Raw genomic sequence first — 27,598 nt, forward strand, 5'->3', positions numbered from 1 at the left:
CTCTTTATGCAGCAGCTGAGACTTTAAGCCCACAGAGGCCCATTGATTCTGTAACCATCTGCAGCTCTATTCCTAGTATTGCCATTTGGTCTTTGAAGGGTAGAACACACACCATAAACCACCCAGGTGAACTGTTTGAAATAAAATGGTTTACGGTGCTCACACAACATATATAAAGTTACTTGATGCAAGAACAGAAGAGACTCAAGCTTTTATTGCTTTGTCAGATGTAAAAATTTATTTATGCTATTTATCAAATGCTTAAGTTCACACAAAAGATGACAGTTTAACTTCAGGTCCAATTGTCTATCAGTACTCCTTACACTTGAGTAGCCTTGAGGTTTCCAAGAACAGTTTTTACAAAAGATGGCTTAAAATAGCAGAATCTCAAACAATGGCCAACTTCAGAAGCCTGAAGGTCACTATCCAAAAGGCATTTCTCTGCTAAGCATGACCCACAGATCAGACCAGTGGAAGTCTTAAGATCATTGCAATCCCCAGACACTAACCCTACTGCACTCCGAGCAAGTAAATCACATAGTCCTGCATTAGTAATACCAAACATTATAGCTAGTCTTAAAAATTTACCACACATACAAAACACTTTTCGTTTTTTAAGCATTATAGCAACTGTGCATCAAAACAACTGCAAAATACATAATCATCCATTTGGCTTGGTTTTGCAATAAAATAAAATCAGTCATCTGTATGTTAACTTCATCTTGTGTTGTGTTCCTTTCCCCTCCTTTCTTACTTAGGAAAAAAAGGTATTATGATCAGGCAGTTTAATGGTAGCACTGAGGTAGCATATTTTAATTGAATAGAATAATAGGTCTGCTACTGTGCCTCCTCTCCTTTAAAGCACAAAAAAAAAAAATAATCCCCTGTTTTTCAACTTCTTTGGAGAAGACAAGTGAACAGTTCATTTTCAACAGCCACTCCATTTTAAATTCAAAGCACATAGCATCTCCGGATGGTACATATATAACAACAGCTAGAATGAATGAGAACACGTGCAGTAACAAGGAACGATGTCAGTTTTATTAGAACTATAGTTATATTTTCAGCTCTGTGGCACCTATTGTTCCCTATTATGAAATGCATCTTTACAGTCTCTGAAATCTAATTTCAAAGACTAGATTCTTGAAAATGGGCAGCTGTATCTCAGTTCTTCTAAACCATTTCCCCACCACCTATAGAAAAGGTAAAACAATTGCAACAAAACCCAACGGAAATCAAAGACAGCTAATAACAGAAATTACCAACAGGGTTACAATAAAAAGAATCAAAAGTTAAGGCAAAATAGATAGCATGATGGAATGAACTGAGCACACCTTCCTCTCAAAATTTAGAGCTGCGATAGCCTTAATCACAGAAGGAGTAGAAGCTCAGCTTCATAACAACCTGAGAATGACTATTTTCTCAGTTCTGCCTTTCTGCTTAAGAGCTTTAAAAGAAAATGTCCAGCTGTGCCCAGTCTTAACAGACAAGTTAACTGATGAAGTAACTCTTACTAGTAACTCCTGTTGGAGTGAGTAGTAAACAACGATCCTGAAGAATGACAGTCATTTTCTGCTCTTGTCACACCGCTACACATGGCCTCGTAAAAACTCTGTTGCACAGTACACAATCCCCACCCAGCCCAGGCTAGGTCTCCAAATCCCCCCTCTCCACCTTTCGTACAGCAAATCAAAAATTTTACTGCAGTTAAAACTCCTTGAGCACAACTGCAAGCACAATAGGAATTTTTATTTTTTTTTAACACCCAGGAAAGTAATTTGAGAATGTAACTGAACTTCCTGCTAAATAAACTCTCAGGAAAACCTGGATACAGCAGAGGGAAAATGCAAGTAAACTAAGTTACAATGACCAATTCAAGCTGTTTAGAGAGACCTAACTGTTAATCTTTCAAGTAATCCAAATAGCACTCCAACACCAGCTATCAAAAATTTAAGGCTTTTATGAGCACTCTCTTAAATACAAAAGGAGTATTAAACAGAAAAAATTGTTTACAGTAAATACAAACATCTGAAAAATCTCTGAAACCTGTTTATACAAATACTAATAAATTCTTCCATATTTTGTACAACTAGAAGGTGCACAGACTGGCATTCAAGCGGTCAATGATGGCAAACGTCTGTCAGATAATAACATGATTTCCTTGAATAACAACACAGTTTAAAATGCCATAAATTAAAAATAAGTTAGTTCACATTTTCTTCCCCCAGTTTTTATGTACAGCTTAGTCTTTAATGAGATCTTGTAGCCTTCTTCAGAAGCTCGAGGTCTTTCCGTCGACTCTTGATAGCTCTGGTACAGCCATATTCTTCCAGTTGCAAAGGGATATACTTTTCTATCTGAATTTGCCCATGACCAGCAGGACTGGTAAACAGCTTAATCCAAGATGGCTTAAAGTTTCCTCTGAAGCCCAGGAAGGCCACACTTCCTGCAACAAAAATAGTGCAGTGTTACAGGAGCCTAATTATAACACATAGTTCAGCAAGAGAGAAACACTCTTACAAAATCCTCCTTCTGCCATTTACTCAGTATAGTAATCCAGCCTTAGTGGCACCTGTACCAAATTGGGATACATTAATTCAAAAATTTTCTGTTACTATTTAGTACTAAATTCTCTAAAATCTTCAATTTGAAAACAGAACCATTACAACAGTTATAAAAACTGTTCCCTCACACAGAACTTATGCCACAGCCCTGAAGGGGTGAGAACTGCCCCATAGGGTGCATAGAAACTGATCATCCCTCAAAATACCACATCACATCACTGCAACAGGAAATACTGGAGTGGCAGTGGGGATTGTTTAGAAGGAGAGTGCACGTCCCTCAGATTTGCTGCATGAGACACAACATAAAGGCTTCGGGAAAAAAAGCCCAGGCTTTCTCTATAATCAAGTTACAGAGAACTGGTAGTCACCTTCTCGCTTGCAATATGCTTCATACATGTTTCCTCTGGGTGACATGAAGCAATGTCTGGACCCAGAAGAAATCTGTGAGGCAGACAAATGCACATATTAGGGGGGAACCTAAGTGGTATAAAAGAAATGCGCAAAATTTCACTAACCATTGCTCTGAAGGTAAGGTGGTTTGGCTGTCCCCAAGGACTTAAAGGCTTCTGCTAAGTTATTAGGAATTTCTACCTCGCCTCTTGTGCTCAGTAGAACCACAGATCTGCAATAGAAGCAGTGCAGAGACAACAGTAGTTACAATTGAAGTTTTCCTGGTATCCTACATACTTTTACAGCTGGATGTCTTCGTAGCCCACTTTTGCCCTCTTTCTGAAGAGTTTTTGTGTTAAAGCTGTACATGGAAATAAGACAACATTCTCTGGAAAGTAGTATCTAGAAGAGCATACACTTGGAAAAATATTAAAAATACACCTCCTAAGTTTAACTCAAATCCTCTTAAATAAAAATTTCCAGTAACTTTTGTATATTAAAAAATAATAATTAAACTTTTGATCCAAAATTAAAATACCAGAAACTGTATTTTCCAGACACTAACTTTCTATCTCCATTTTTTTTTTTTTTTTTTTTAATGACAATATTTTTCACTCTGGATCTGGAGAAAAGTCACTCCTAACCCAAGTAGAACATCACACAGTTTGTCGGTTTGTAAGAGTCCATAAATACTCTTACTGAAGCAAAAGTTTTTCCTCTTTTAAGGAAAGAGGTGCTACTACATGAGGTTCAGTTTCTTTTTGAAGTGAAAGGCATGCAACACTGGAGGATTTTAGTGAGTGGCTTTGCTTGCTCTAGCAAAGCAAAGTTATCTGTTATATTTCTCCTTTTTCCTCAACTTTGATACACACTTTGCTCATTTTCAGTGTTGTTACATAAACATTATTAGTTAAAATCTTGTTAGAGAGCAGAAATACAGCTTGCAGAACACACTGGATATAAATGGTCGTTACACGTACCTTTGTGGTATTTCAGACTTTAAATAGCCACCTACACGCTTAATGTCTGCTCCGGAAAATAAATTATTTCCTGACACTGTGCCAGTGCAGGCATCAACTACAACAACGAGTATACCATTATCCTTGAAGGAAAATATTGTGTTATTGACCTGTATGGGAGAAAAAAAATTCATAAATCTACAATGACTTCAACTGTTGTCATACTGTGCTCAGTGTTAACCTTCATGTGTACAATGATGTACAGCTTAGAAATGCTCACTTTTCACTGTCATCTCTCTTATTTTTTTTTTTTTTCCCCTTTGAGAAGAAACTTTCAGTGAGACTTCTGAATGAGAACCTTCAATCACTAGCTTCAGTGTGGAGACCAGTCAACATTTGGAGAGATAAACTACCTGTTTTGGGAAGCTAACATTCAGATAATGAACCATCTGCACTTCTTGTCAATAGCACAGTTAACCATTCACTGTGGATGCACAATTTTGTCCCAGTGTCACCTTATGCTCCTACTGCTCTAGATACAGCAAGACTCCTATAGAAGTCTGCACTCTACCACTTTTCTGCCTAAGGAACTCAGAGTTACACTATTTCAACCAACTGGCTTTGCAGAGCACAAGTCACTTAAAGCTTTGTGGTGCGAGCTTATCTGCAAAAGCTATCCTCAGTATCACTTGCAGGTCTACTTCAGCATCTGAACAGAAGCAAAGCAAACATTTTATACAATATCACATAGAATCAGGTAATCATTTGAGTTGGAAGAGACCTCTAAAGGTCTAGTTCAAATATAGTTCAACTCCCCTACAATGAACAGGGACATCTGATTGTTGGACTAGATGAACTGATAGGTCATTTCCAACCTTAATGATTCTACTGATTTTACTGATCTAATGATACTATTATCTACAGCGAGATTAGGTTGCTCAGAGCACTGTTCAGCCTGACATTGAATGCATCCAGGCACAGGGCATCCATCACGTCTTAGCAACCTGTTCCAGTACCTTCCTTCACACTCACTAGGACTGCATCAGAACAAATACTGAAAATTATGGGCTCTTTAGTAACTGACAATTTTTAGGTTAGCAAAACCTAATGTCTTGAACAATTCAATACAGCCATACAGGTTTCATCAGGAATTCAAAGATTTTAAGTTCTTCCTTGCTGGTACAATTTTCACTCTAGTGGCAGAGGATTTGCAATTAGAATACAAAAGGAGGAGTTGGGAGCCTCTTTTTCTAAAATTAGAAGATCAGGCTTCTGACCTACTGTTTTCTAAACCATGAATGAACACTTCTTATGCTGATGAAGAAGTGTGAGCTTAGCACTATGTAGGGCAGTACAACTGTTCCAATACCAAGATCTACAGAGCAAGAAAAATAAAAGAAAACTACAAAGAATACTCACGGAAATAAATGCTTGCTGAGCCCTGCTTAACTCATTTTTACCAGATAAATTAATCTGCACAAGGAGGTAGTTTTTGTGAGGATCGCTGGTGAATACCATCTGGATGTCAAACAGAACACTTTAAGTATACATATGTGTATGTCATTGACACTTTATCATGTCATGTTTTGTAACAGGTAACTCATACTCCAAAGTAATATGACATATGAACAGTATAATACATCTTATTCCAGTATTTTTCCTCATCATGTATAGAGAAAACACATAATGCAATTTCAAGTTTATGCTAATATGAAAAATCCAAAAAAGAAGAGGTTGGCCAATAGTATGCCTTGAACTACAGATCTCTGCAGGAAAGCTTTCCTGTATGGTACACAGTTGACAGAGTTGCTCTACTCATGTCATGTCTTCTCTGTCACATGTAGAGCAGGAGGCAAAGCACAAATATGGAGCAATGTTTCTCCCTCATGCTACAACAGCCCTCCTGCCTTCTTGAGCACAGGAAATAAATAACCTGGAATACTGCAAATTGGTAGGTGTTGTATTTTGTGCTGAAAAACTGAAACTATGCCTTTAACACAAGTAGTATGAAACACCAACTACACAGATGATACAAGTTTTTGCTTATTTTCTTTTACCTGAGTTGTGCCACACTTTGTGCACGGTACAGTAGTTTTTACTGGCATCTGCTTTATGACAGCTGGTCCTTGGTAGTACTTTGGGTAAGCTTTTGCCATGCAGTTACTGACCCCTTTTGCTGAATCTTTGGTCACAATCTTGATCCTTTCACATCCCTGAGATGAGCAATAACTGTGACCATCCCTATTGTATTTGGCTTGAAGAAATAAAAACAGTAGTCTATGCACACAAAAAGAAAAAAGGGAGGTGAGAGATGGAGAAAATAAATTGATTACAAGGAAGTATTTATGTTAAACCTCAGCAGGTACATTTCATGATTTTGAGAAGTAGAAAACTACAGTATTTACTTCTGTACCATTGTTCAAACTTTTTCGAAATATTTACGCTTTACAAGAATTACAAAGTCTCTACTGACATATCTGAAATCTCTAACAATTAAGTGAGATGTTGCTATGAATGCATATGTTTTGATAAGAACAGCCACTCCTCAAAATAGAGGCAGGAAGGTAGGAAACAATAAAACAAGCTGCAGAGCTTATGTATGTTTTCCATAACTGTAGATCTTTATGGATACCAACAACAACTGTTCAGATATTCAGCTGTATTTACCAGCACTGGACAATGTAGTTACACTGCTGCATCTTAAATAAATGCCTGGAAATGCCATTTAGAGTGTTACCAATGCAAAAGGGACAATGATTTTTCTATTATATATTTAACTGTTATCACCGGTAACTGCTGTTACTGTTGTAGCTCTTAAAGAAAGGAAACATAAACAATCTTTAGAGCACTGTCATCTGCCCATTTGCCAGATAAAGAAACAAAGTCCTGTGTTAATCATTTATTTCCACATTAAGTAACAAAATTCTAACACACAGAAGTGATGTATGTAGGACTTAATTTCAGTAAATGCTGACCACACCTTAAACCTCTCAGAAGGATCTCAATGGCTTCTGTAAAGAAAACTTTTGAAATGGAAACTAGGACTTCTAAATACTATTCACAAGGCTAAAAGTGGGTTTTCAGGAATATATAGTTTCCAAAACAGTCTTGCCACAGAGAAGTTCTCAGAAGTTTAACAAGAATGCATAAATTTTCTTTGAAGGGGGGAATTTACTTCCTGCAAGACACCTGTCTGCAGTGCTGTGGATACTACATTTTCCCTAGACATGGGACACAAAATATCTGTGTAACTGCAGTCTTCTTGAGAACGTGTGCTCATAATAACCACTGTATTTTGGAGATTCAAAGTCACACAATATTCTTTCAAAGAAGTTTTGGACTCCTTTGTAACAGCCTCCCTCCAGCACAAGTGTCTCAATCAGTTCCTTTCATTGCTATCATGCTATCTATTATCATCAAAATCTTTCATCACAGGCAAGTTATAAGGCGTTACCCAGTACTGTTGTCAAAATAAAACTTCTTGTCTGATCGATTCTTTTCAAGCTCCAGCATTGAAGATACAGGTGTGTAGCGTTCTACCTTACTCGACAGAGCAGATGACTTCCTCTGAAAGGTTTCCAGAACTATAGTAAAATCAGTATTTGATTGATAACAAAGACCAACGCGAATCCAGTCATTCCTGAAAAGAGAACAAGTGTACGATTCACCATAGGAACAGTTCAGATGACAATGAGCAGCACACAAGTCACTGCAAAAACATGATTAACAGGAACACAAAGCTTTTAACCCTGCAAGCCTTCTTCCCCACTTTCTTTCACTAATTGTTGCAGTATCCAGTACATCCTTAGAAAACATTTGATTTTATGCTTCAGACATTTATCTAGCTTATCCAACAGTAACATCAAGTACCCCAAAGTATGCAGTTTCAATTTTGCCAAACTTCACTTTTTGGTATGTTTTCTTCTCCAAATGATTTTTGTTAAAGACACTGCACTAAATATAAAATTGACTTTAGGTGCATGTTTATTGGTTCATCTCCCGCTTTTAATACCTTAATATTTGTAATTAAGAAAAAAAAAAAAAACAAAAATCCATTCTCACTGACAGTTACAAACTCTCAGCACACTAATTCTGCAGCACATTACTTCATTGTTACCTTATGGCTCAATGATATGAAAGAAAGAAAACGTACTTATCAAAGTTAATGAGGTAAAGATACGTGACATTTGGTGCTTTTCCATTCCAATGTATTGTGTAGCCCTTCTGAAGCATTACTACTGGCTGGTACTGCTGAAAGACAGCTTTCTGATTAATCCCTCTAAGAACCATGGGATTGGATGGGTACTCATCTCGTACAATAGCCATGGAAAGATTCTGTCCATTCCATGTTTGAACATAGACCTATACGTTATAGAGGAAGAGGAAAGATTTGCAATCTTTAATCAGTACAACACTAAGTGAAACAGTGAAAGACAGACTGTATATGACTGCAGAAGAACTGCTGCAATTTGAGGTTTGCAAATATTTCACAGAACCATAGAATAGTAGGTGTTGGAAGGGAAGAGATCATCTAGTCCAATCCCCTCCGTTTGCCCTTTTTCTTTCAAAAAAGATCCCTATTTGAAAAACTATTGTAGATTTTGCCTGTCTTACAAAAAAATAAAATAAAAAATAAAAACATTGGGGAGAGGGGGAAAAGCACAGTTCCAAAACAGTACCTGACCAATCTCATACAGAACAGGAATCAGACCTGTATGATATTTATATTCAGAAGGTGTGCTCCAATAAGAAAAAGGTAAGAAAAACAACAACTAGCAAACCTTAAAACCCAGCCTGTGAACAAAACACAAAATGCCAGCAGAAGAAAATGGCTCTGATACAAAACAGGTAGGACTTTAACATGGAATTCCTGGCATATATACTCCCAACGCATTTGCTATTATCTGGAAGCAAGTACTGCAATCTAGTTTGCATCCTGAATGGAATGTTGTACGCAAAAATGGCTGAAAATTGTAATTTACATATAAAAGCATTTTAAAAATTCCTTTCTTCCACACACTTTGTTCACACTGTAGATGTTTCTCCAGTAGAAGTCAGAGTACTAGCCTGTGCATATGTCCCACTGCAGATCACTCCATTCCATTCTGTATTATTAATGCATTTGGGGTGTTGAATCAAGTAGTTATCCATTCTGCCCACATACGTATCTTTATAATCAGTCACTGAACCATCTAGATCATGGAATATTGAGTTCTTGTCACCATCCAGATCTACTTCTTCAAACCAGGGACCAGGTTTTCCAAAGAAGGCTTTCAGAGAAACCTGTCAACAACAATCAAAATGCATACATAGTTCTTTTACTCCAGGTGACATAGGGACTAATACTCTCAATTCTGCAAAAATACAGGAATTTGAGAAGAGTTGATTAAAAAAAACTTGTGGCAAGAGCAATGCAATCATTTTGTTTTTCAGCAATAGGCTCAGGTCAGCTCTTGATTTTGTGTAAATACGTTGTAACTGCAACTGAAAATTCATCATCAAAGATACACCAGACCTTACAAAATCTCTTTTCAGTTTTACCATCAGTCAAAAAAGAGATCATTAATGAAACTTATTCTACGTATTATTTTTCTTGCCTGGGAGACAAAGAATATCTCAAATGATCTCCACCCAAGACAAACTGTGGAGTAGGTTTGCATACAAAAAAAAAAAAAAATTTTCCATAGGGGCCCTTGGAAAATTATTTAAAATAAAGCAAGAAGAAAACTAATCTACCCGCAACAGCAAAATAACTTCTAATGAACTTACATTTGGACCAAACTTTACAAGAGAAATGTTGTTTCTTGGTGTCATCTGCCAAGGATTTTTCATCAAGAAACCAACTGCACTGGTAAATCTGTCTGGAGTTGGCACAAAGTTCCTGAACGTGCACTTAGTGAGGTGAATAGGCCCATCATAAATTTGAAAACCTCTAATTGGAAATGTCCTGTTAATAAAAGCAAATATTTACAGCACCCTGTAACAAAAATCATGACAAGCCTAAGCCTGCATATACATTTCTGAGAAACTAGCTCCTTTACTCATGACGTACTTACCGATTTCTAGGTAGAGTGCGCACCTTATTGTCTATTCCTCCAGATCCTGTGTATTTATTTTGACCACCATGAAACCCGTAATTCTTGCTCTCCCCTATGAACAGAGATTCGGACACCACTTGGCTGGCACCTTCATCATTTGGAAAGCTCCCATCACTATCAAAGCAATGTCAGGGATAAAAGCTTTTAGCCAAGACTCTCCAGCAGACTAAAACACAAGGCATGGTTCTACTCCTACTCTGTAATAGTCTTCATAAAGCAAAGCAGTTCATATTCTTATTTGTAATATAAAGAACAATAAATTTAATCACTAACAGTCTTTTTGAAAGGACAAAAATCCTTGTGCAGAACTGTACATTTTCTATTCTCCTATGATAATCAGCACTCTTACTTATAGCCCACTTCCACAATTATAGAACACATTTTTCACAACCTAAGCAGTAGCAGTTTTAGCTTTCTACCCAAGTTATTAGATTTCCTTCCATTGAAAAGAGGCTCTGCTCACTCTAACCATTCATTCATTTCCCTTTACTTGCATTGAACAGCTCAGGAAGAAAATCAAAGCTGCCCAAGGCATCGTGCCATACAGAGAATACTCGTGTAAACATAACCCTTCTGGAGAAGAGGTAGCAAATTGTTATGTAAAGAAAGCATAGGTTGAACAAAGAGCAAACTTTAGCAGATGTGTCAATTTGCAGCCTTAATAATATGTTTTACACCACTGGAAATTGACCTAAAAGTGAAAATAAAGCCTTAAGAAAGTATACCTATTAATTTTTACTGACAGATTTACATATGATGTTTTTCTAAACTTTTAAGAAAACACAGCAATAATTAAATACTCACCTGGCAAATGTCAAACCAATTCCATTGTCTGCAAACCTAAAAGAAAGTCCATAAAATCAAGCTTCAGTCACATCTTCTGGACTATCCTATAATAAAATATTCTAAGACTACATAGTGATATGCACTGAAGAAAACCTTTGCATTAATAGAATCGAGAAACTATTAAGTAGTTCTTATAAAAATTACGTTTTTAAAAGAAGAAAACAACAGAAAGAAAATACAGCTTTTCATATCTTTTAAGCAGGAACCTGGAAGCTTAAAAGAAAACATACACATCTCAATAGAAACTAGTAGTCCCAATCAAGTTTTACACTTTTTTATTTTGTAGGTTTTTTTTCCTTCATTTAAAGAAGTTTCTCATCTAGCCATATATAAACTTAAAGCAATGGGTTTGTGTAAAAGTATTGGAAACACAGCAGTTCCCAGGTTTAAGCATCAATCTTCTTTATAACCTTGTTGCAGTATGTTTTCATAAAAACAGCTTCAGGGGAAGCTTCTTAGCAACATGCAGTTGTTTGCTTCTGGATACCTACCCAGAGTTCTGAATGAGGATATCTCCTCCCCTGACCCAAGCACCATGATCATTGTTTTTGAAAGAGATTAATCCATCAATCAGGGCGGCAACTCGGGGTTTTTCAGGGTCTGCATCTTGATGAGGACGAAATCTGTAGCAGATTAAAAAAAACAAAAAACAAAATCCACATATGTTTGATATAAAAATACAGTTTGTTTTATATGGCTCAAATATGTTGGGCTGAGAGAATCTGGAAGATAAATACGCACTCTCACCTGACAGGTAAAAATCATCTCTGCTTCATGTTGGGACTGAGACAAGCCTGAACCATATGCATCTGTAGATACCTACTTCCAGAAAAGCATCTTTCCTGTGCCACAAAGAAGGAACCTAAAATTTCTCTTTCCCAGTAACTGTCAAACTTTTCTGAATCTTGCCAAGTTAATTGATCTGCATTTCCTTTCTTCTCTTGCTTTTTGTCACTGCCCTCTCTGAAGTATCGTCTCCCCACTTCTATTCCAGCATTAATGTCCCAGTTTAATGCAGGGAATTAGTTACTTTGAGGGATACACAGGTGTGCCATTGCACTAGACAAAAAAGGCTAGAGGTTTGCTATTCAGAGGGCAGGGCACATCACCATTTGTCTGGCTGCTGTCAAAGATGAACCCCGTCTCATACACTCAAATTTTTACATCCAGTCTTCATACCCTGCCAACACGCTATAGGTTCTCTCATGCCATTCTACCTCTCTTAAGTTCTTCTTGACTACATGAAGGCAATGCGTAAGCTCTATGGGACTTCTGTCAAAATGTCACAACTTCTGTTAAAAAGTCACAGTCGTAACTAACAACTTGTTAGTTTCCAATGCAAGAAGTATTAAATATTACCAAATTCTGAAACTTTCCTCTTTGTATCTGCAGCTATCACTTAACTATCTCCATCCTAAGACGGCTGAATCAAAAATAATCTTATAACTGTATCTTCAGTCTTAGTTCTTGGTTGCCACAACAAAACGTTGATTTTTCTTGTCACTTTACACAGGATAACTTGAAATTTTCCCAGACTCTCCAATATTTTCTCTCACTTTGTTAGCTGAAGATAACGTGGCTGACTGCACTATCCCAGCAAATAATCTTCAGTAAAAGCATATCACTGAAGTGTGACCTCCAAGTCCAGAAGGCACACTAGGAAGCATTCAGAAGTAGGAAAGGCAAGGGAATCTACTTCTTACTGCTGTTAGGCTTTTTCCTAACAATTATTTAAACAGGCATAAATCAGATGCAGATTTTAATATAGGGCTTGACTTTGGTAGCAATTCCAGAAAATACTATAAACTTAATAGCAGAGCATGATTAAAATTATGTTTTCTAGCAGGCTGAAAACTACCCAGGGCCAAGGGCTCAAAAAAAAAAAAAAAAAAAAAAAGCCAATTCCTTCAGGCAAACTGTTCTTTCTTGCTCCCAAAGAGATGCATAGATGAGAAAAAAGAAAGGGAACTTATTGCTCATTTATTATTTGTAGTGTTTAAAATTTTTTTTTTCCCCTCATGTGAAGGTACAAACAATCTCAGAACGTTACCATTTTTCATTGAGATGGAAGATAATATTCTTTACCTTGCGTTGTTGTCCAAGCAAAGATATTCTCTGGGATCATCAGCACTAGCATTAGTTGTTTTAACGCCCTTATCAATGAACAAACCAGCCTTTAAAGAAAAGAAAAAAAAAAAAAAAAAGGGAGGGTGGAAAAGAATAAATTTCATACTGCCCAACACTGAAAAGACAACAATTACTATATTTTTAAGATTACATTTCATGCAATACACTCTATTAAAGACTCTTAGATCTTTCAGGTTGGCCTAATAGAGAAACAGGATCTTTCCATGCAAATTTGGAAAAGAACTGAAAATCCCAGGAAAATCACTGCCTGGAGTTAAAAAAAAAAAAAAAATGGAAAACCATTAAAGTTCATTTCAAACTTTTTTCACATCTAACTATTTGAGGTTTTACACTTATTTCCAGATGATCTTCTGGAAAATTTGGAAGCCAGCCTTGTGGTGAATGCAAAATATTCTCACAAATGCTGCTAATGGAGAAAAAATTGATCGTGCTGTGCAACAATGCTTTGTATTTTAATTTAAAACACAACTGATCTCACTACTAAAGCTGACATCTGCCCAGACAATCATCAACTTGAACCTCAATAATCCAGCATGAATACTTGACAAAATAAAAAAGAAAAAAAGAAGTGTTTGAGGCTGCTGAACCTGAATTACATATACAACATACACAGTTACCTGTGATCCAAATTATGTTCAGAATTGAATGCTGCTACATGAGTGGATCCTCAAGCCTGGTCCTGGAGGCAGCTCTTTAAACATGGGTTTTCAGCATATGAACAGCTATCCTTGCTCAAAGATAATGAGCTACATAACTTTTTTTTTCCTCCACAATGCACTTTTGCATTCACTGTGTTTTAATTCCAGTCTGATCAAGTGCCCCAACAGCCTCAGACCTATAACTACTACAGCGCAGTGCATCATTTCTTGGTATCCCAGATATCCAGTTGTCAAGTAAAATCAATAAAAAGCTACAGGCATACAGATTACACACTGTTCTGTAATACCTAGACAGAGTTGTGCAGTTCAAACAAATTATTCAAGCACCTTAAAATTTAAGCAGACAAATCCTTGTGTAAAATAGTTACAAATGAAGACCTTCAAAATTTTTTAAGGTACATTACCTTAAAATTAGAATGAACCCTGTTGTTATAGAAGATTCCTAGGGGTGTGAGCTCTGACTTTGTTTCAATGCCTAGACCATGAGAATCTCCTGTAGCAATTTTGTGGAACAAATACCATATTCCAGCGTCCTGCAAATGAGGAGAGAGAACATAACTCAGAAGAGAGTCTGATACTACTATCAGTTCTGATATATTCACATCTAATCACAAATAAATATATGTTAAGGAGTTGAATATTTTAAATAAGGAAGAAAATAACAGCACAGTCCACACCAACCATATGCTGTGGAATTATTTATCAAAATAGTCTCCAAAGCATTCTTCAGTGAAGAAGACCACAAATACAGCTGTACTGTAGTGATGAAGATGCATTAAAAATTGTTTTCTTCTCAGTTAAATCATTTAACATCATACATTTCAGGTCTTCTAATATTTCAAGACAAAAAGAAGAAAAGGCTCATTTTCCTCTGTGATTTCTGTGTTCCATTTCTACACAAATAGTCAATTTTATTTTGTTTTTAAGTTAATCAGGCTATTTACAGAAAAACACTCAAAAGTCTTCCTCTCCTCCTTACTGCTACACTGTAAGATTTGTTCATCTATATTCACATCAGAATGTAACGACAACCAAAAAAAACAAAAACAAAAAACACACAACACAAGCACTTTCAGGAAAGTGAATAGAGACATCCAGAAGCCCAGCCAGTTCAGAGTTCTGTGCCAATAACATGCAGTAATAATTTCAGCATCTGTTCATTTCCTCCACTTCAACATCCCTGCTCTTAAAGAAGCTGGAGTTACCTGCCAAAGCAGACCCATAGAAGTTCCTTTTCTAACTCCATCTGAGTTGAAAAGGGGCAGTGCAGCAACAGCACCCATAACGCAGATATCTAAAGATACAAAAAATGTTGCCTGCTTGCTCTGTGCCCTTAGAAAATATAAAAACAAACAAACAAAAATCGACTGCATAAGGAGTATTAAAGTGTTATAGAAGTAGCAAAGAAAAAAAAAAAACACCGCATACTGTATGTTCCATATAATGAAAAATAGTCTTCACCTTCCTGTTCAAGAAATATGGATAAAGTCAATTCATTCTAGCTTAAAAATCACTCCAAGAATATACTCATTTTCCAAACAGCCCTGGAAATTCTGCTTCTGAGTAACATATTCCCACCCGTAATGATGACATGCTGTAACATTTCTGTCATTAACAATTCCAAAGAAAGTGTGCATGTTCCACATAAAATACCAAAATCTTACTTCACATATAATTAAATACAGTTCCGTGCTTGGCAAAAATCAAGCAATTTTTATCCAAAACACATCTTAATGCTTCAAAAAGAGTTTAATAAACTTCAAAGCTCTTAAAGCACTTGTAAGCACTCAGAAAAAAGAGCTTTTTTCCCCCTCTCATATAGCTGAAACAAAAGAAGTAAGTACTGCTGAAACACCCTTACAATAGGCTCCATTGTAATAAAGAAGTTGGAGAGAGCAATGGAATTATTTGCTTGTGAATTGTTACACTTTATACCCACAAAGCTCTACAGTGGAGTGTTTATATCAAGACAGTTGAAGCATTTTGTTTCTGAAACTGAAGCTACAGATCTTACATGCCAATGCAAGAAACGCATATATCAGAACGGCAGAACTTAACCTATACAATACCCTCTGACAGTGCACGCTACTATACAGAAGGGATTCTCTACAGAGGCAGAAGATGATAGTGAAATAAGCAACCCATTTTCTATAACCTAGCCAGCAACACTAAAGCCAGGTAAAGCAACATTATGTAGATAGACAAAATGGAAAGATACTGTGCTGTGCACTGTTTTTATTCAGTAAGGTAGTCGGGCCCTTCTTAGCCATAGGCAGTCAACAAGAAGACAGTTTTGCCCCCACAAAAAAGAAAAAAGTTCACAAGAAGCAGCAGCAGAAGTTTTATGATTTTCTGTGTTACAGACATTACAACACACAAATATTTTCAGTCTTACCATATTGTTAACAATGCGTTATATACTTTCTGCCTAAGAATATGCTAGCACACCCACATTCTACTTTCAGCATCAAAAAGTCTTTCCCTATAGTCAATGACCCATTTAGAACAATCTACCTGGAACCACCTGAGTCTCAGCCTCTCATCTGCTTTATAAGCAGAACAGACCCCTGCCAATCCTCCACAGTCTGCACAAAATAGTTCAAAACTACTCTGCGAGCAGCTGAACTGAATAAGGGCTGCAAAAAAATCAAATGTTCACAGTTGGTAAAATTATTATCAGCAATTACTACTGAGAAGCTAGTGACAAAAGACAGACATGAAAGGTTTTCTGCACTTTCTTATTCAGCGAACTATTTTTCATTTCAATGACTGAAGCTATAAAAACAAAGTCCTTCAGAGCAGTGAAACAGTAAACACGTGACATGGCCTACAGGAGTTTCAGAAACAGGAAATACACTATATCTTGGAAATAAAGGTATTTGTTTTAATGCATACATATTGAGACCACTGACAGATCTACTAATTAAAAAAGGAAGAGGTCTAATCCACACTAACAAAGCCTTGTAATTGACTGGTATTTGTAATGCCAGTATACTGCCAACCTTAAATATTCACAAGTAGAAAAGAAAAAATGTATGCATTTTTGCATTATGTCTTTTGTGAATGACTGGCACAAGTAGTTAGCACTGCGTTTCATCCATGCGCCTTACCTGTGAACCTGCTGCTGCATTACTTATAAGGTGATTGTTGGGATGAGAAATCCAGAAGGTTGAAACTGCCCTGAAATATTCAGAAAAGAAGTTAAGATGGAAAAAGCTCTAGATCATACAGAAATAACTCACTCTTGAAGCAACCATCAGAAAAGCTAAACTGATGTGTAAAGTAACTACTTCCCACACAAGCACACAGAACTTCAATGCAAAATATTTTACGATAGTTCAGACACTCAGTGCAACTATAAACAGTTTTAATAAGCTTCTACAATACACTAGTGTTACGAAGACAAGCTGTAGGTGGCAGGCTAATGGTACCGGTGCCTTAACACAGCAGCCTTAAAAAAAAAAAGAAAAAAAAAAAAAGAAAAAATCAACTTATCAAGTATCACAAGACACAACAAATCTCGTTATAAATCAACCTATGTTTTCTCTTCAACGAAACACCATATGTTTTTACTTTTTTGAACAATACTGCCATGTGAACTGCAGTTAAGGTGTCCACATTCACCACAGATCGTACAAAAAAAAAAACCCATTCCATCTGTATTTTGTCAAGAGATCATCAGCAGTTTATTTGCTGCAGCTGGTTTGGTTTTAATTTTTTAACAATGAAATACTCACATGCAGTCTGTGGCTGGCACGGGAACATAACTTCCATACACTTTATCCCTTATGCCAGTACACATGGTGCTGTTTCTATCCGTAGGAAGAATAGTGCCTGGTTTTGTGACTAGTCCAAGGTTGTGGAAGAGAGTATTCCTCTGCTCAATGCCATCCTCTATGAAGAAACAGTGACCTAGTGTGTCATAGCCAATGGTGTCCTTTATCTGCAGAAACACAAGTCCATTATGTCAGTAGCGATAGCATTTACTGAGATTTATTTGACAAGTGCCATTTAGTTTTGCTATCTTGGCACAGCTGCAGAGTGAAGTTTCAGTATCAGTGACTCAGATGATTCAAATATGGAGTTCTATTTCTCTATTACAAACATGCAATGCCTGGATAGCTTAGTTGCCTTCAAGAATCTAAAAAGCAGAATGACAAGATCTGTTAAAAATAAGTCACTGTTTGCACTTGTGTATTTATTCATTACAATAAAAAAAAATTTAAAAAAAAGCACTCCTGAGCATTTAAACATTAAGTTAAGGAACTGCTTTTTGCTCTACATGTTCTTCTTAAGATTCAGGTCAACACAGCCTATTTTATTCTCCTGGCACCTACCAGTAAGCCATTAGTTGCATGAATAGTCACACATCTGGAGAAACAGTGATGAATGGAAAGACCATCAAGGTAAGTCTTAGAACTATAACCTCCTTTTTCATCCACATCCCCACAAAGGTGAAAGTGAACAGGGTAACTTCCTATCTGCTGCTGGCCCATTTGCTTTAATTCCACATAGGAGAGATGAACAGATGTAAAATTCTTCAAAATCTAGAAAGATAATGAAAAGTCCAGAATGATTAACTACTTGCTTGTTAACCAATGGAAATTTAAGATAATACTTCACCTATTCCAGATGCACAGTTTTTGCAAGCTAACACTAAGAGAACCAGGACAGCCATTACTGTCCTGCTCTATATCCTACTTTACAAAACAGTATCATTCATGAACTAGAGTGAAAACTAAATCTTCATGTGACAAAAACAGAAAATTCCATCAGACTGTACATTGCCACTTTGCTTTTTTAGGCACATTAGATATTCTTTACTGACAACCATGTACCATTCGAATAAACAGATGTCTTTGAAGTCACGTTAGGTCCTGACTGTACTGAAGCTGTATCTGTGCAGTCAATCCAGCACGGAGTTAAGTTTAATAAAATTACAAAATAGAGGGCCCAGGGAACCTACCAGGAAACCTGATCCAACTGACAGCACAATACCGGGCGCCAGCTTAAAGATGATAGCTCATCACATCAGAATATCTACAAGGACAGAAACACTCAAGACAGCCCTGCTGCAGCTTGATCCTACTGTCCACCATCTTACCACTACGCACCTCCAGGACCTCTGGCACCTACTCTGAGCCCTGAGCCAGCCCCTGACATCTGCAGGCAGATTCACCCTCTTTGCCTTCCCTACCCTGAATAAGCCCTGTTTACTCAGGTCCTCCTCAGGCATCATGTACTCCAGCACACTTCCAGTTATAACCTAAAACTGAATGCACTCTAGTGAAGAATCAACATCTTTCGGATGAGGATGCAGCACAGATCATGGAACTTCACAGTAATCCTATGTAATATATGATAAAAGAAAATAAGAATAAGCAGAGAAGGCATTATAATGGGGCTGGAGCACTAAAAGGGGAAAGCAAGAGTATTTTCTTCTATCTATTCCAACTTGAAAAGAGAAACCGAGTACAAAAGTTGAACTACAAGGTACTGAAATACAGGAAGCTAAAGGGTGAGAGAGTTTTGTTGTTATTTTATTAATTTACCTACACTGGATATTTGGATATTGTACAAAAATAATACTTTTCATAAGCATAGGTTACCCTCAAGGGAAATGAGCAATAAAGTGATGGACCATTTAGTGTGTTTGCTTACTTTTTGTAGCCTTTTCAGGAAGGACAAGGTTATTTTTCTTTTATTTGATTGCACAGCTTAAATTTGCCTGTCTAAAATGGACTATAACATGTCTTCCTGAGATCTGAATTCAGCACTTAAAGACAAGAACGTGTGGTAAAACTACAAATGAGTGCCTCTCCCTGCTGTCCCCAGCCCATTTCACCCCTATGCAGAGCTAGCCTGGAACAGACTGAACCCCCAGGCCCTCAACATCTGCCAGTTGACCAGGGTCTCACCACTGGAGCTCATAAGGTTAATGTAAGCTGAAAACGTTTCCAGTGCTGAAACGCAGGCTTAGCAGCAGACACTCAGTTTCTCTAAGTAGACTCCTGGGAACAGTTTAACTTTGGTGACTCAAAATATTTGTTTTCTGCTCTGCCTGCAAGGCATCTGAGGGGCCTTGCTGCCCAGCACCCCTGTGGAAATCAAGATCACATTTAATAAGACTCACAGCTTGTCATTTATCTTCTTTCCTTACATTATCTGGAACATAAAAGATTGGCTTAAGCTCATCTATTTCCCTTGCACACAAAAGCTACCACACAGTAGGGAAAGGGCGCATTTTCTTTCCCACTATTATGTACACCGCCATAAAACTAAAATCTGCATCCAAATCCATTGAAAAGGGAGATTTAAACTGTGACCAACATATAATGAGCACAAATACATTTGCATTTAAAACTTCTCCAGCAGCAAAGAGCTGACACACTGCTGCTCTATCCTTTCATTTAAGTGAATTCGAGTTTCATTATTAGTTTCTACAGCACTACTTTTATTCAGCTTTCTTTATTCTTATGGTAATATAAGAAATCAGCAGCAGTTTGCTTTACATAACCTTGGCACATTCAGATAAAATAAATAAGTCAAATTAAAAAATCCACCATAGTCCAACTCAGTCTCTTTCCTCACCATGCCTCTCTACCACATGATTTTGCAGATGATGTGGATCTCCAGAATTAAGTCACTGCTCATCACTTTGGGAGAGAAAAAGGCAGGGAAAGGAGTAAAGACAGAAAATGGAGATCAAGTTTGAAAATGCTTTAAGTTGAACAGGCAGATACGCAACTTGTAAGGCTTAACCACCACCACCACCACCACATGATGTTGCAAGATATGGTACATGCTTCTGCCACATTAAAATTTATATAATGTGCTACAGTGCCATAGAGTTAAATTAATTTTGAGAAAGAGAGAATAAAGTCCTTTCTATGAAAAGCAGTTGTATGAATTTATGTTTTTTAAGTTTTCAAATGCCTCCAAGATTAGTATTGACTTTTTTGTTCTCAGTGTATTTTTGAGATGACAGAAAGCTACTTAATGTTTTTCAAACCTTGATATGTCCACCAAACGTATCATAGCTGAAAAACTGACACTCCTTTTCACGATAGCAGGTATTTTCTGTCTCTCCCTTGATTAAGATGTTCCTTGTGAGAACTCCAACTTCTGCCCTCATGTCCACTCCATCAATAACTTCTCCCACATGGGGATATTGAGGTTTTTCTGTCCAAAAACAGTTTTGAGAGGGGGAAAAAAAAAAAGAAGAAAAAAAGACTGTCATTATCTTAAACAGTAAACAACAATGGCTGCTCTGAAAGTAATACTTCCTATTTTATAATCTTGGCCCATCACATCAAAAGGCAAATGATGGTGGTATGGTAGTAGAGGTTGAACCTTTCCACCAATATTCCATTACATGTCGTTGCCATCTGGCAGATGGCAGCAGAGGAGCAGTCAGACAAACTGGCATCTGACATGGAAATGCAAACAAAGCAAGATTGTGTCACTGAATACCTCAGCGCATAAAAGATGGCACCCACTTACATTCATTGATGCTTACTGAATGTTTATGGAGACCAAACAGTGGATATGAACTTAATGAGGTGGCGGGTGGTGTGCTTCCGCAACAGCAATATGAAAGACAAGTCATGCTCCAGACAGCCATGCAAACTGTCACACCACTAAACAAAGAGTGCCTCCATCAGATCATGACCAGGAAACTGCATAGTAAGCTGAATACCAGCTTCGGTGCGTTGGAAATGATGGCAGCAACACTGAAATACCACAAAGTTTATGCCAAGGTGAGCCAACAAACTCTCACTCAAGAACAGAAAGAATACTGCATATGAGTTTGTCAGGACTTGCTGAACCAATATAAGGCTGAAGGTGACAGTTTCCTGGATTGAAGTATTACCAGCAGCAAGACGTGGTTTCACCAGTATGAGTCAGCCAAAAAGGCAGTCCGTGGAGTGGTAACATGAATCCACCAATTAAATAGAAGTTCAAGACGCAGCTCTCAGCAGGCAAAGTGCACTGCCTTTAGGGATAGGAAAAGGATCGTCCTTCAGGAATTTCTGTAACCCAGTTAAACCATAAACTACACTGTAGTGCTGTCTAAGCTGAAGGCTCAAACTTCCTGAGTCAGCTCAGAGAAGACATCTTACAACACGATAAGGCCAGGCCCCATACCCGTCTGAAGCATGGAGCGCCTCACCAATTTCACTTGGACTTTCAGACCACACCCACCACACAGTCTGGATTTGGTACCTTTTGACTTATGTCTGTTTGGGCCAATGAAAGATTCTGAGCAATGATGCTGTTGCAGCAGTTGTAGGTCACCTCTGCTGGTGCAGATTTTTATAAGTGCAGAAAGCATGCTTTTCTTCACTGCTGAAGAAAATGCATGACTAATGGTGGTGACTATGTCGAAAAATGGTGTTTTGTAGCTGAGAATTTGCTCTATCAAACAGTGTTATTGTGCTCTTTGTAGCTGCTGCATTTTCCATGGAAATAAATAGGAGGCATTACTTTCAGAGCAACCTACATAACTTGAAAGTAAACTAATAGTAGCACCAAAAAAGTCATATATTGCCATAACTTAAACACCGTGTTCTATTATCTTTTCTTATGCTAACGCGCACAAAAAAAAGCATGTAATTTGGCAGATGATAAACACTACCCTAGCAAAGAACAAGCAAATTCACCTCTCTTGACTGAGCTCAACAAAGTGATATTTGAACATCTTTCAGGGCACAGAATCAAAGACGCTCTTGCATGTTTCATTATCAAACAAGGTGCCATCTACGTATTTTCAGTATAGTAAAACTACTAACCCTAAAACAAAACAAGCATTTTATTTGTAGGTGTATGTTAATTTCAGTCCAATAGTTTGTGAATGGACGAAATGGATGAAAATTTTAAAAAAATCCTAAAAAAATTAAGAAAATTCATTAGAAAAGCTTTAATAAAAAAAACACAGATGCAGATTTGCTTTAGAAGAAAAAACATTCGCTGCCCAATCCACTCAAAACAAAAACTAGAGACCTGTAAACAAGGACAAAACTTTTTAGGAAACTCTGTATAGCTAATCTGAGGATACAAACTAAAATTAAGTAAAAATAACCACAGATACTCTATTTTTTAAATATTTTTCCAAAGAAAGCATCAGTCTGCTATTATCCTATACAAACCAAGAAAATTATCTGGAAATTTAAAGAAGATAATTATTTCAAGTTTTTCACTCCCCCTTCTCAAAACTTACAGAAGGATATCAGCTAAACTGGCAGATACCACGTGAAGAATACCAACACTGTTGTACTTACCCTGCTGTTTAGAAAAAAAAGACAGAGGTCTGCAAATGGGACTGTACTTATCTATTTGAAGGCCTGTCCATTCTTTTTTCCCTGTATTTAACTGTAACGTGTATACTGAGTGCAATCAAGCATCCTATTAAGCAGTGCTTTGTTTTCTATTCCAAAAAAAGGAAAACATAAGAGATTTCAAAAGATGTGTTCTTTAGTAAGTAAAATTTATCAGTTCACAAAAAATTCATGTTGCTCAAAAAAAAAAAAAAAAAAAGATTAGTATCCCTTAATATGAGATATTAGTCGAAAAAGATCAGCAAGGTGGCCAGTTCTCTTTTAAAGTTCTCTCAACAGCTAATACAGCATTTATTTTCATTAAGAAAAAATGCAATCACCCTGTAGCCAAACTGCAAATTTTGTACATTTTTTTGATCCTCTTTTTTTTTTTTAAAATGAAGATTCTTTAAAGGTAGCTAGTTTTTCACAGTGCATGATTTCCAAGACAAAAGAGTTTGGGCATACTCCTATACAGTGGTGACAGAAAACTTTTTTAAACTTCATAGTAGCTTGCACCTTGAACTATCTTGTACTTTAAAGTACTGATTAATGCATATCAACTGAGAAACATCAGAACAAAAGCAATTAAGTATCATGCACAACGGGCACTAAGCCAGCTTTGTAGCTTCCTGCACGCTGGTAATCTCTGATGTACAGCAAGGAAAAGGCTGAGATATCTGAGTTCACCTTATCTGGATTTCACAAAGCAGGAAAACATCTTAGCTTCCCCAGCAAATGTTGTGGAAGCTAACAATGCTGCAAAGTCAACAGAAAAACTAGCAATCCCAAAGACAGAGGAAGAGGAAAGTTTGAGGGAGTACACAGAAAACTTCTGAGAGCTGAGAAAGAAGAGATAAGAGGAAGTCACGCAGTACAGAGGTTGAATGTGACACATCTCGAAGAGCTACTACCAAAATTGGTTGATGAGCTGCAAACCAACTTCAGAGCCCACCAGAAGAGAAGGAGGGAAAAAAGCTCCAGATTGAGGCTGATGGAACTGCCAGGGAAGGAGGGTGTTGGCACACAGAGGGGTTACAGGGTGACAGAAGGAAAACACAGATGTCTGCAGAGTGAAAGAGCCAACCCCATGGGAGGCTCTTGTGAAGTCAGACTGAGTCAGATAATAAAACAGGAAATGGTCAACAACATGCAAGACCATTTTGTGCGCATCACACCCAAAGGAAAAACAGATTGCAACTAGTTAGGGATATCCTGTGTGAGTAGAGACTTGGAAGAGCCACTTGTTTCATAACCATTTTACTGGTGCACGGGTAAAAGAGATGGTGAAGGGGAAAAGAGATTTGAAGACAGCTGTTTTCTTCTTTTCAAATAGAAGGAAAAAAAAAAACATATACAATGATAAAACTTTAGAAGAGAAGGACAGTAGAGATGACAAACGTAGTGATGACCACAGCAGCCATTCAAGTTTGTATTAAGAGAATCAGTGAAAAGACAGAAAGAAGCGAAAGGACAGTAGACAAGCATAAACCAATCCCCAATAAAGAATTCACTGAGACTGTGAAAAAAGGGGAGAGAAAAGTTAGTGCAGTAAGCTTTACAGGTCAGATGCAGATCTGACATTATACAGAGAATTTTGTAGGAAAGGCAAGTATATCCTCCTGTACATGGCAACAAAGCAATACTGAGACTGATAAAAAGACTGTTGTTACTGCTTGGGCTGAAAGGAACTATTTGGGCTGCACTGCTACTAACAACTTTTTCACACATCTGTTCAGACAGCAACCACTGCCATACCTTTGACTTTGACCTGGTGCTTGGTACACTCCGGGCAGGGAAGGAGTGTAAACTCCTCTGTCTGATACATTGAATAGTCTGTACTTGCAACCACAATTCGGTCTCCAGGCTGCCAACTGCTAACATCATCCAGAAGATTCAATATCACTCCACCAACAGGTTCTACCTGGAAGCCTGAAATTGGGACACCTAGTTTAAAAAGGAAAAAAAACAAAAGCAAGAGTTAACACAATGCAAGTATATGGGATTTTACAAGCTCAATACCACCCACTACGTGCAATTATGCTCTGAAACATGCCAACATGAAATACCATTGCAGCCTGCTTTTTTGGTGGATTTTAAATAAAACAAAGGGCAGAGATGGAAACAACCAGGAAAACCAGTAAAAAACTATGAAATAGTAGTAAAATACCACACCAAATATATCGAATACCAACAGCATGTAGGCCCTGCTTGCTCTGCTTCCTTCAAGTGGTGTTCTCCTGCCATTTAACACTGTGGATGTTGTCAAGGACTTAGCAAGCCAGACTAGGGGAATTTTGTGTTCTAAACACAACTAATAAAACAGTTTTGCAAGCTATACTGTACATGTATGCTATTTCCCTACCTTTAAATTCAGCAGACCTCCTTTTATTTAATATTCCCCTATTTTATTTAATGCATAGGAAGAATGGAATCACAATTTGGCTTACTTATTGAACTCAACACTGGGCTCAACACTACAGCACCAGCAAGTCAAAGATGTACTTCTGTGGATTATTATTTTTAAATATCAGTCAATATAATTCCATAAGGCTGTAATGAAAAGTAGAAGGATAGTATCAAAAAGATCAATTAGTAAAAAAAAAAGAAAAAATAGGTTTCCTAAGAAAAAAAATATATATATTTTTTAAATTCTTCTAAACAAATGGGATATTGCTAACAATTCAACAAACAGGGAGAGATGACTGCCCATAAAAGTAAAATGCAGAACAAAGATCCCTGAAACACACACACACACACACACACACACAAAAAAAAAAAAAAAAAAAAAGGATAAAAGTATACAACTGGTTCTTCCAGAGGTTATACACAAAAAAATAAAAAAGTTGTCTAATTGATGAGAGAACCAAAGTCTGGCGAAATAACAACACAGGATTGTAACAGAGATAAAATGTTTTGGCTCCTACCCAATTTTCTCATTACCAACATCAGTGAAGCTTAAATAAAAATATATGACCAAAAAGAAAAAAAAAAAAAAAAAGACTGAAGAAAAAAAAAATCTGCTTCAGCACATTTTAAGAACTTTTATTTTCTGTAACAAATATGTTAGAAATGAAGATAATTAACTCACTGTCATGTCACTTGCATTCTGCACGTAATGATCAAAACTGTGACTAAGATGCTGACCTCATACTTCACCCAATAATCCGGGCACATAAGCAGCAAAAAGCAAAACTTACAGCAAAAATCAACATTTAAATCAAAAATTTAAATTGTAACCAGTAGCTCTAGCAAAAACCAAACAAAAAAGCACCATATGCAGTATTTACTTTTTCCCTACCCACAGGTGTAAATGTTTTCCTACCATCATTCCATTCACTGTAAGCTCTCACAACAAACTTCTGACCATCCACTGTGAAAAATTCTTTCTGAGCAAGAGCTTTCCCACCGGTGCTGTGATTTTCATAGTCTCGCACTGATTCATTACAGGAAGAATTCCCACCACCTATAACACCAACTAAAGCCCAGGCTTGCCTGCAAAAAAAATAAAAGCATGTGTTTAAATATAATTGCCCTTAATTCTTCACCAACAGGCACAAGATGAGACAAGGTGCGAAGAAGTTACTTACAATCCTTTGACCTGCATTCCCAATTTCATTTTAAACCACAGTTTCAAAATGAAGAACTAAGACCTCATTGGAAAGGTGCGTAGCCCTACATAACTGGATGTCCTATAAGCAAACTGGCAAATATCATAGTTCTTAACTGAGAGAGCTTTCAGACACATTTTTTAGTACAACATGCAACATACAAAAGAGAACCATAAGACCAGAGTGCCAGAAGCGATATGGGTTCCTGCTCACAAGCAGGCTTAAGGAAGCATGGGAAGATGTTGAGCCAGTGCTGACTCTCCTGCCACAGCATATTCCCATCACAGGGCTGCAGTCAGCTAGCAGTGTCTACACAGAGGAGACAAGGAGCCCCTGGGGACCAAGATTGCATCAAGACAGACATGGCCAGCAGCTGCTGGTGATCAGTACCCCTGGCATGCAATACATCTTGAAATATCCCAGACACTTGGACTCAAAAAAAAAAAAGTACTGTATTCTATTGCACAACCTTTGCAAAAGGGATCATCAGTGTTTCTGAAGGCTGAGGACAAGTTTTTTTCTCTTCCCCCTCAAGAGTCTTTCCCCCAGCTGAACACTTGGCTGAGCACCTGTGGGGAGCAGGGAACTGTCCCAGATATCTCTTCGCTTTCTACAGCTCTGCTCAGAGAGTCCAAGTTTATGAAAATAGAAAACCACACATCACAGAAAGCTGCCATCAAGTTCAAATAACAAAGTATTTGTTGTCCTTGACTGCTCTGTAATGCTGTAATTACGTGCAGAGGAAGTAATCATCTATTAAAAAGTTGAACAAAATTGCATCATTAACATTGAATCATTGACACAAAGTGAAAACAGCAACAGCTAGTTGGACTGCAGTCCAGCACCAATGATTGATTCAAAGGCAAATATTAAAACCTTCAATTCAGTTGCCTTCTATTTCAGTCCTTTTGTGTTCTTACTAATCATTATCTTTAGAAGGCCAAATCAAAGTGCTCAGCATTAACGTCTTCACGGAAATAGTATGTACTGGGCCACCTTTTAAATA

The 27,598-nt window shown here is 37.3% G+C and overlaps 1 protein-coding gene across 1 annotated transcript in view; it reads right to left on the reverse strand.

Moving 5' to 3' along the window:
* Positions 1 to 215: 215 nt before the first annotated feature.
* The window catches only part of CEMIP2 (cell migration inducing hyaluronidase 2), a 47,068-nt gene continuing 19,685 nt past the window's right edge, over positions 216 to 27,598 (reverse strand). The window contains exons 5-24 of the mRNA XM_042877416.1: positions 26,307 to 26,476; positions 24,740 to 24,928; positions 20,677 to 20,846; positions 18,002 to 18,211; positions 17,402 to 17,607; positions 16,775 to 16,844; positions 14,069 to 14,197; positions 12,943 to 13,031; positions 11,349 to 11,480; positions 10,816 to 10,851; positions 9,970 to 10,125; positions 9,683 to 9,860; positions 8,981 to 9,196; positions 8,067 to 8,275; positions 7,368 to 7,553; positions 5,971 to 6,190; positions 5,333 to 5,431; positions 3,935 to 4,083; positions 3,080 to 3,186; positions 216 to 2,446 (exon numbers count right to left, since the gene is read on the reverse strand). Of these exons, the coding sequence (XP_042733350.1) occupies positions 2,250 to 2,446; positions 3,080 to 3,186; positions 3,935 to 4,083; positions 5,333 to 5,431; positions 5,971 to 6,190; positions 7,368 to 7,553; positions 8,067 to 8,275; positions 8,981 to 9,196; positions 9,683 to 9,860; positions 9,970 to 10,125; positions 10,816 to 10,851; positions 11,349 to 11,480; positions 12,943 to 13,031; positions 14,069 to 14,197; positions 16,775 to 16,844; positions 17,402 to 17,607; positions 18,002 to 18,211; positions 20,677 to 20,846; positions 24,740 to 24,928; positions 26,307 to 26,476 (3,118 nt within the window). The 3' untranslated portion in view covers positions 216 to 2,249. The remainder of the gene's footprint in view (positions 2,447 to 3,079; positions 3,187 to 3,934; positions 4,084 to 5,332; positions 5,432 to 5,970; positions 6,191 to 7,367; positions 7,554 to 8,066; positions 8,276 to 8,980; positions 9,197 to 9,682; positions 9,861 to 9,969; positions 10,126 to 10,815; positions 10,852 to 11,348; positions 11,481 to 12,942; positions 13,032 to 14,068; positions 14,198 to 16,774; positions 16,845 to 17,401; positions 17,608 to 18,001; positions 18,212 to 20,676; positions 20,847 to 24,739; positions 24,929 to 26,306; positions 26,477 to 27,598) is intronic.

This window comes from Lagopus leucura, unplaced genomic scaffold (genome assembly GCF_019238085.1).
Source record: "Lagopus leucura isolate 7727_CA_CO unplaced genomic scaffold, USGS_WTPT01 Super-Scaffold_100018, whole genome shotgun sequence".
Taxonomy (NCBI): domain Eukaryota; kingdom Metazoa; phylum Chordata; class Aves; order Galliformes; family Phasianidae; genus Lagopus; species Lagopus leucura.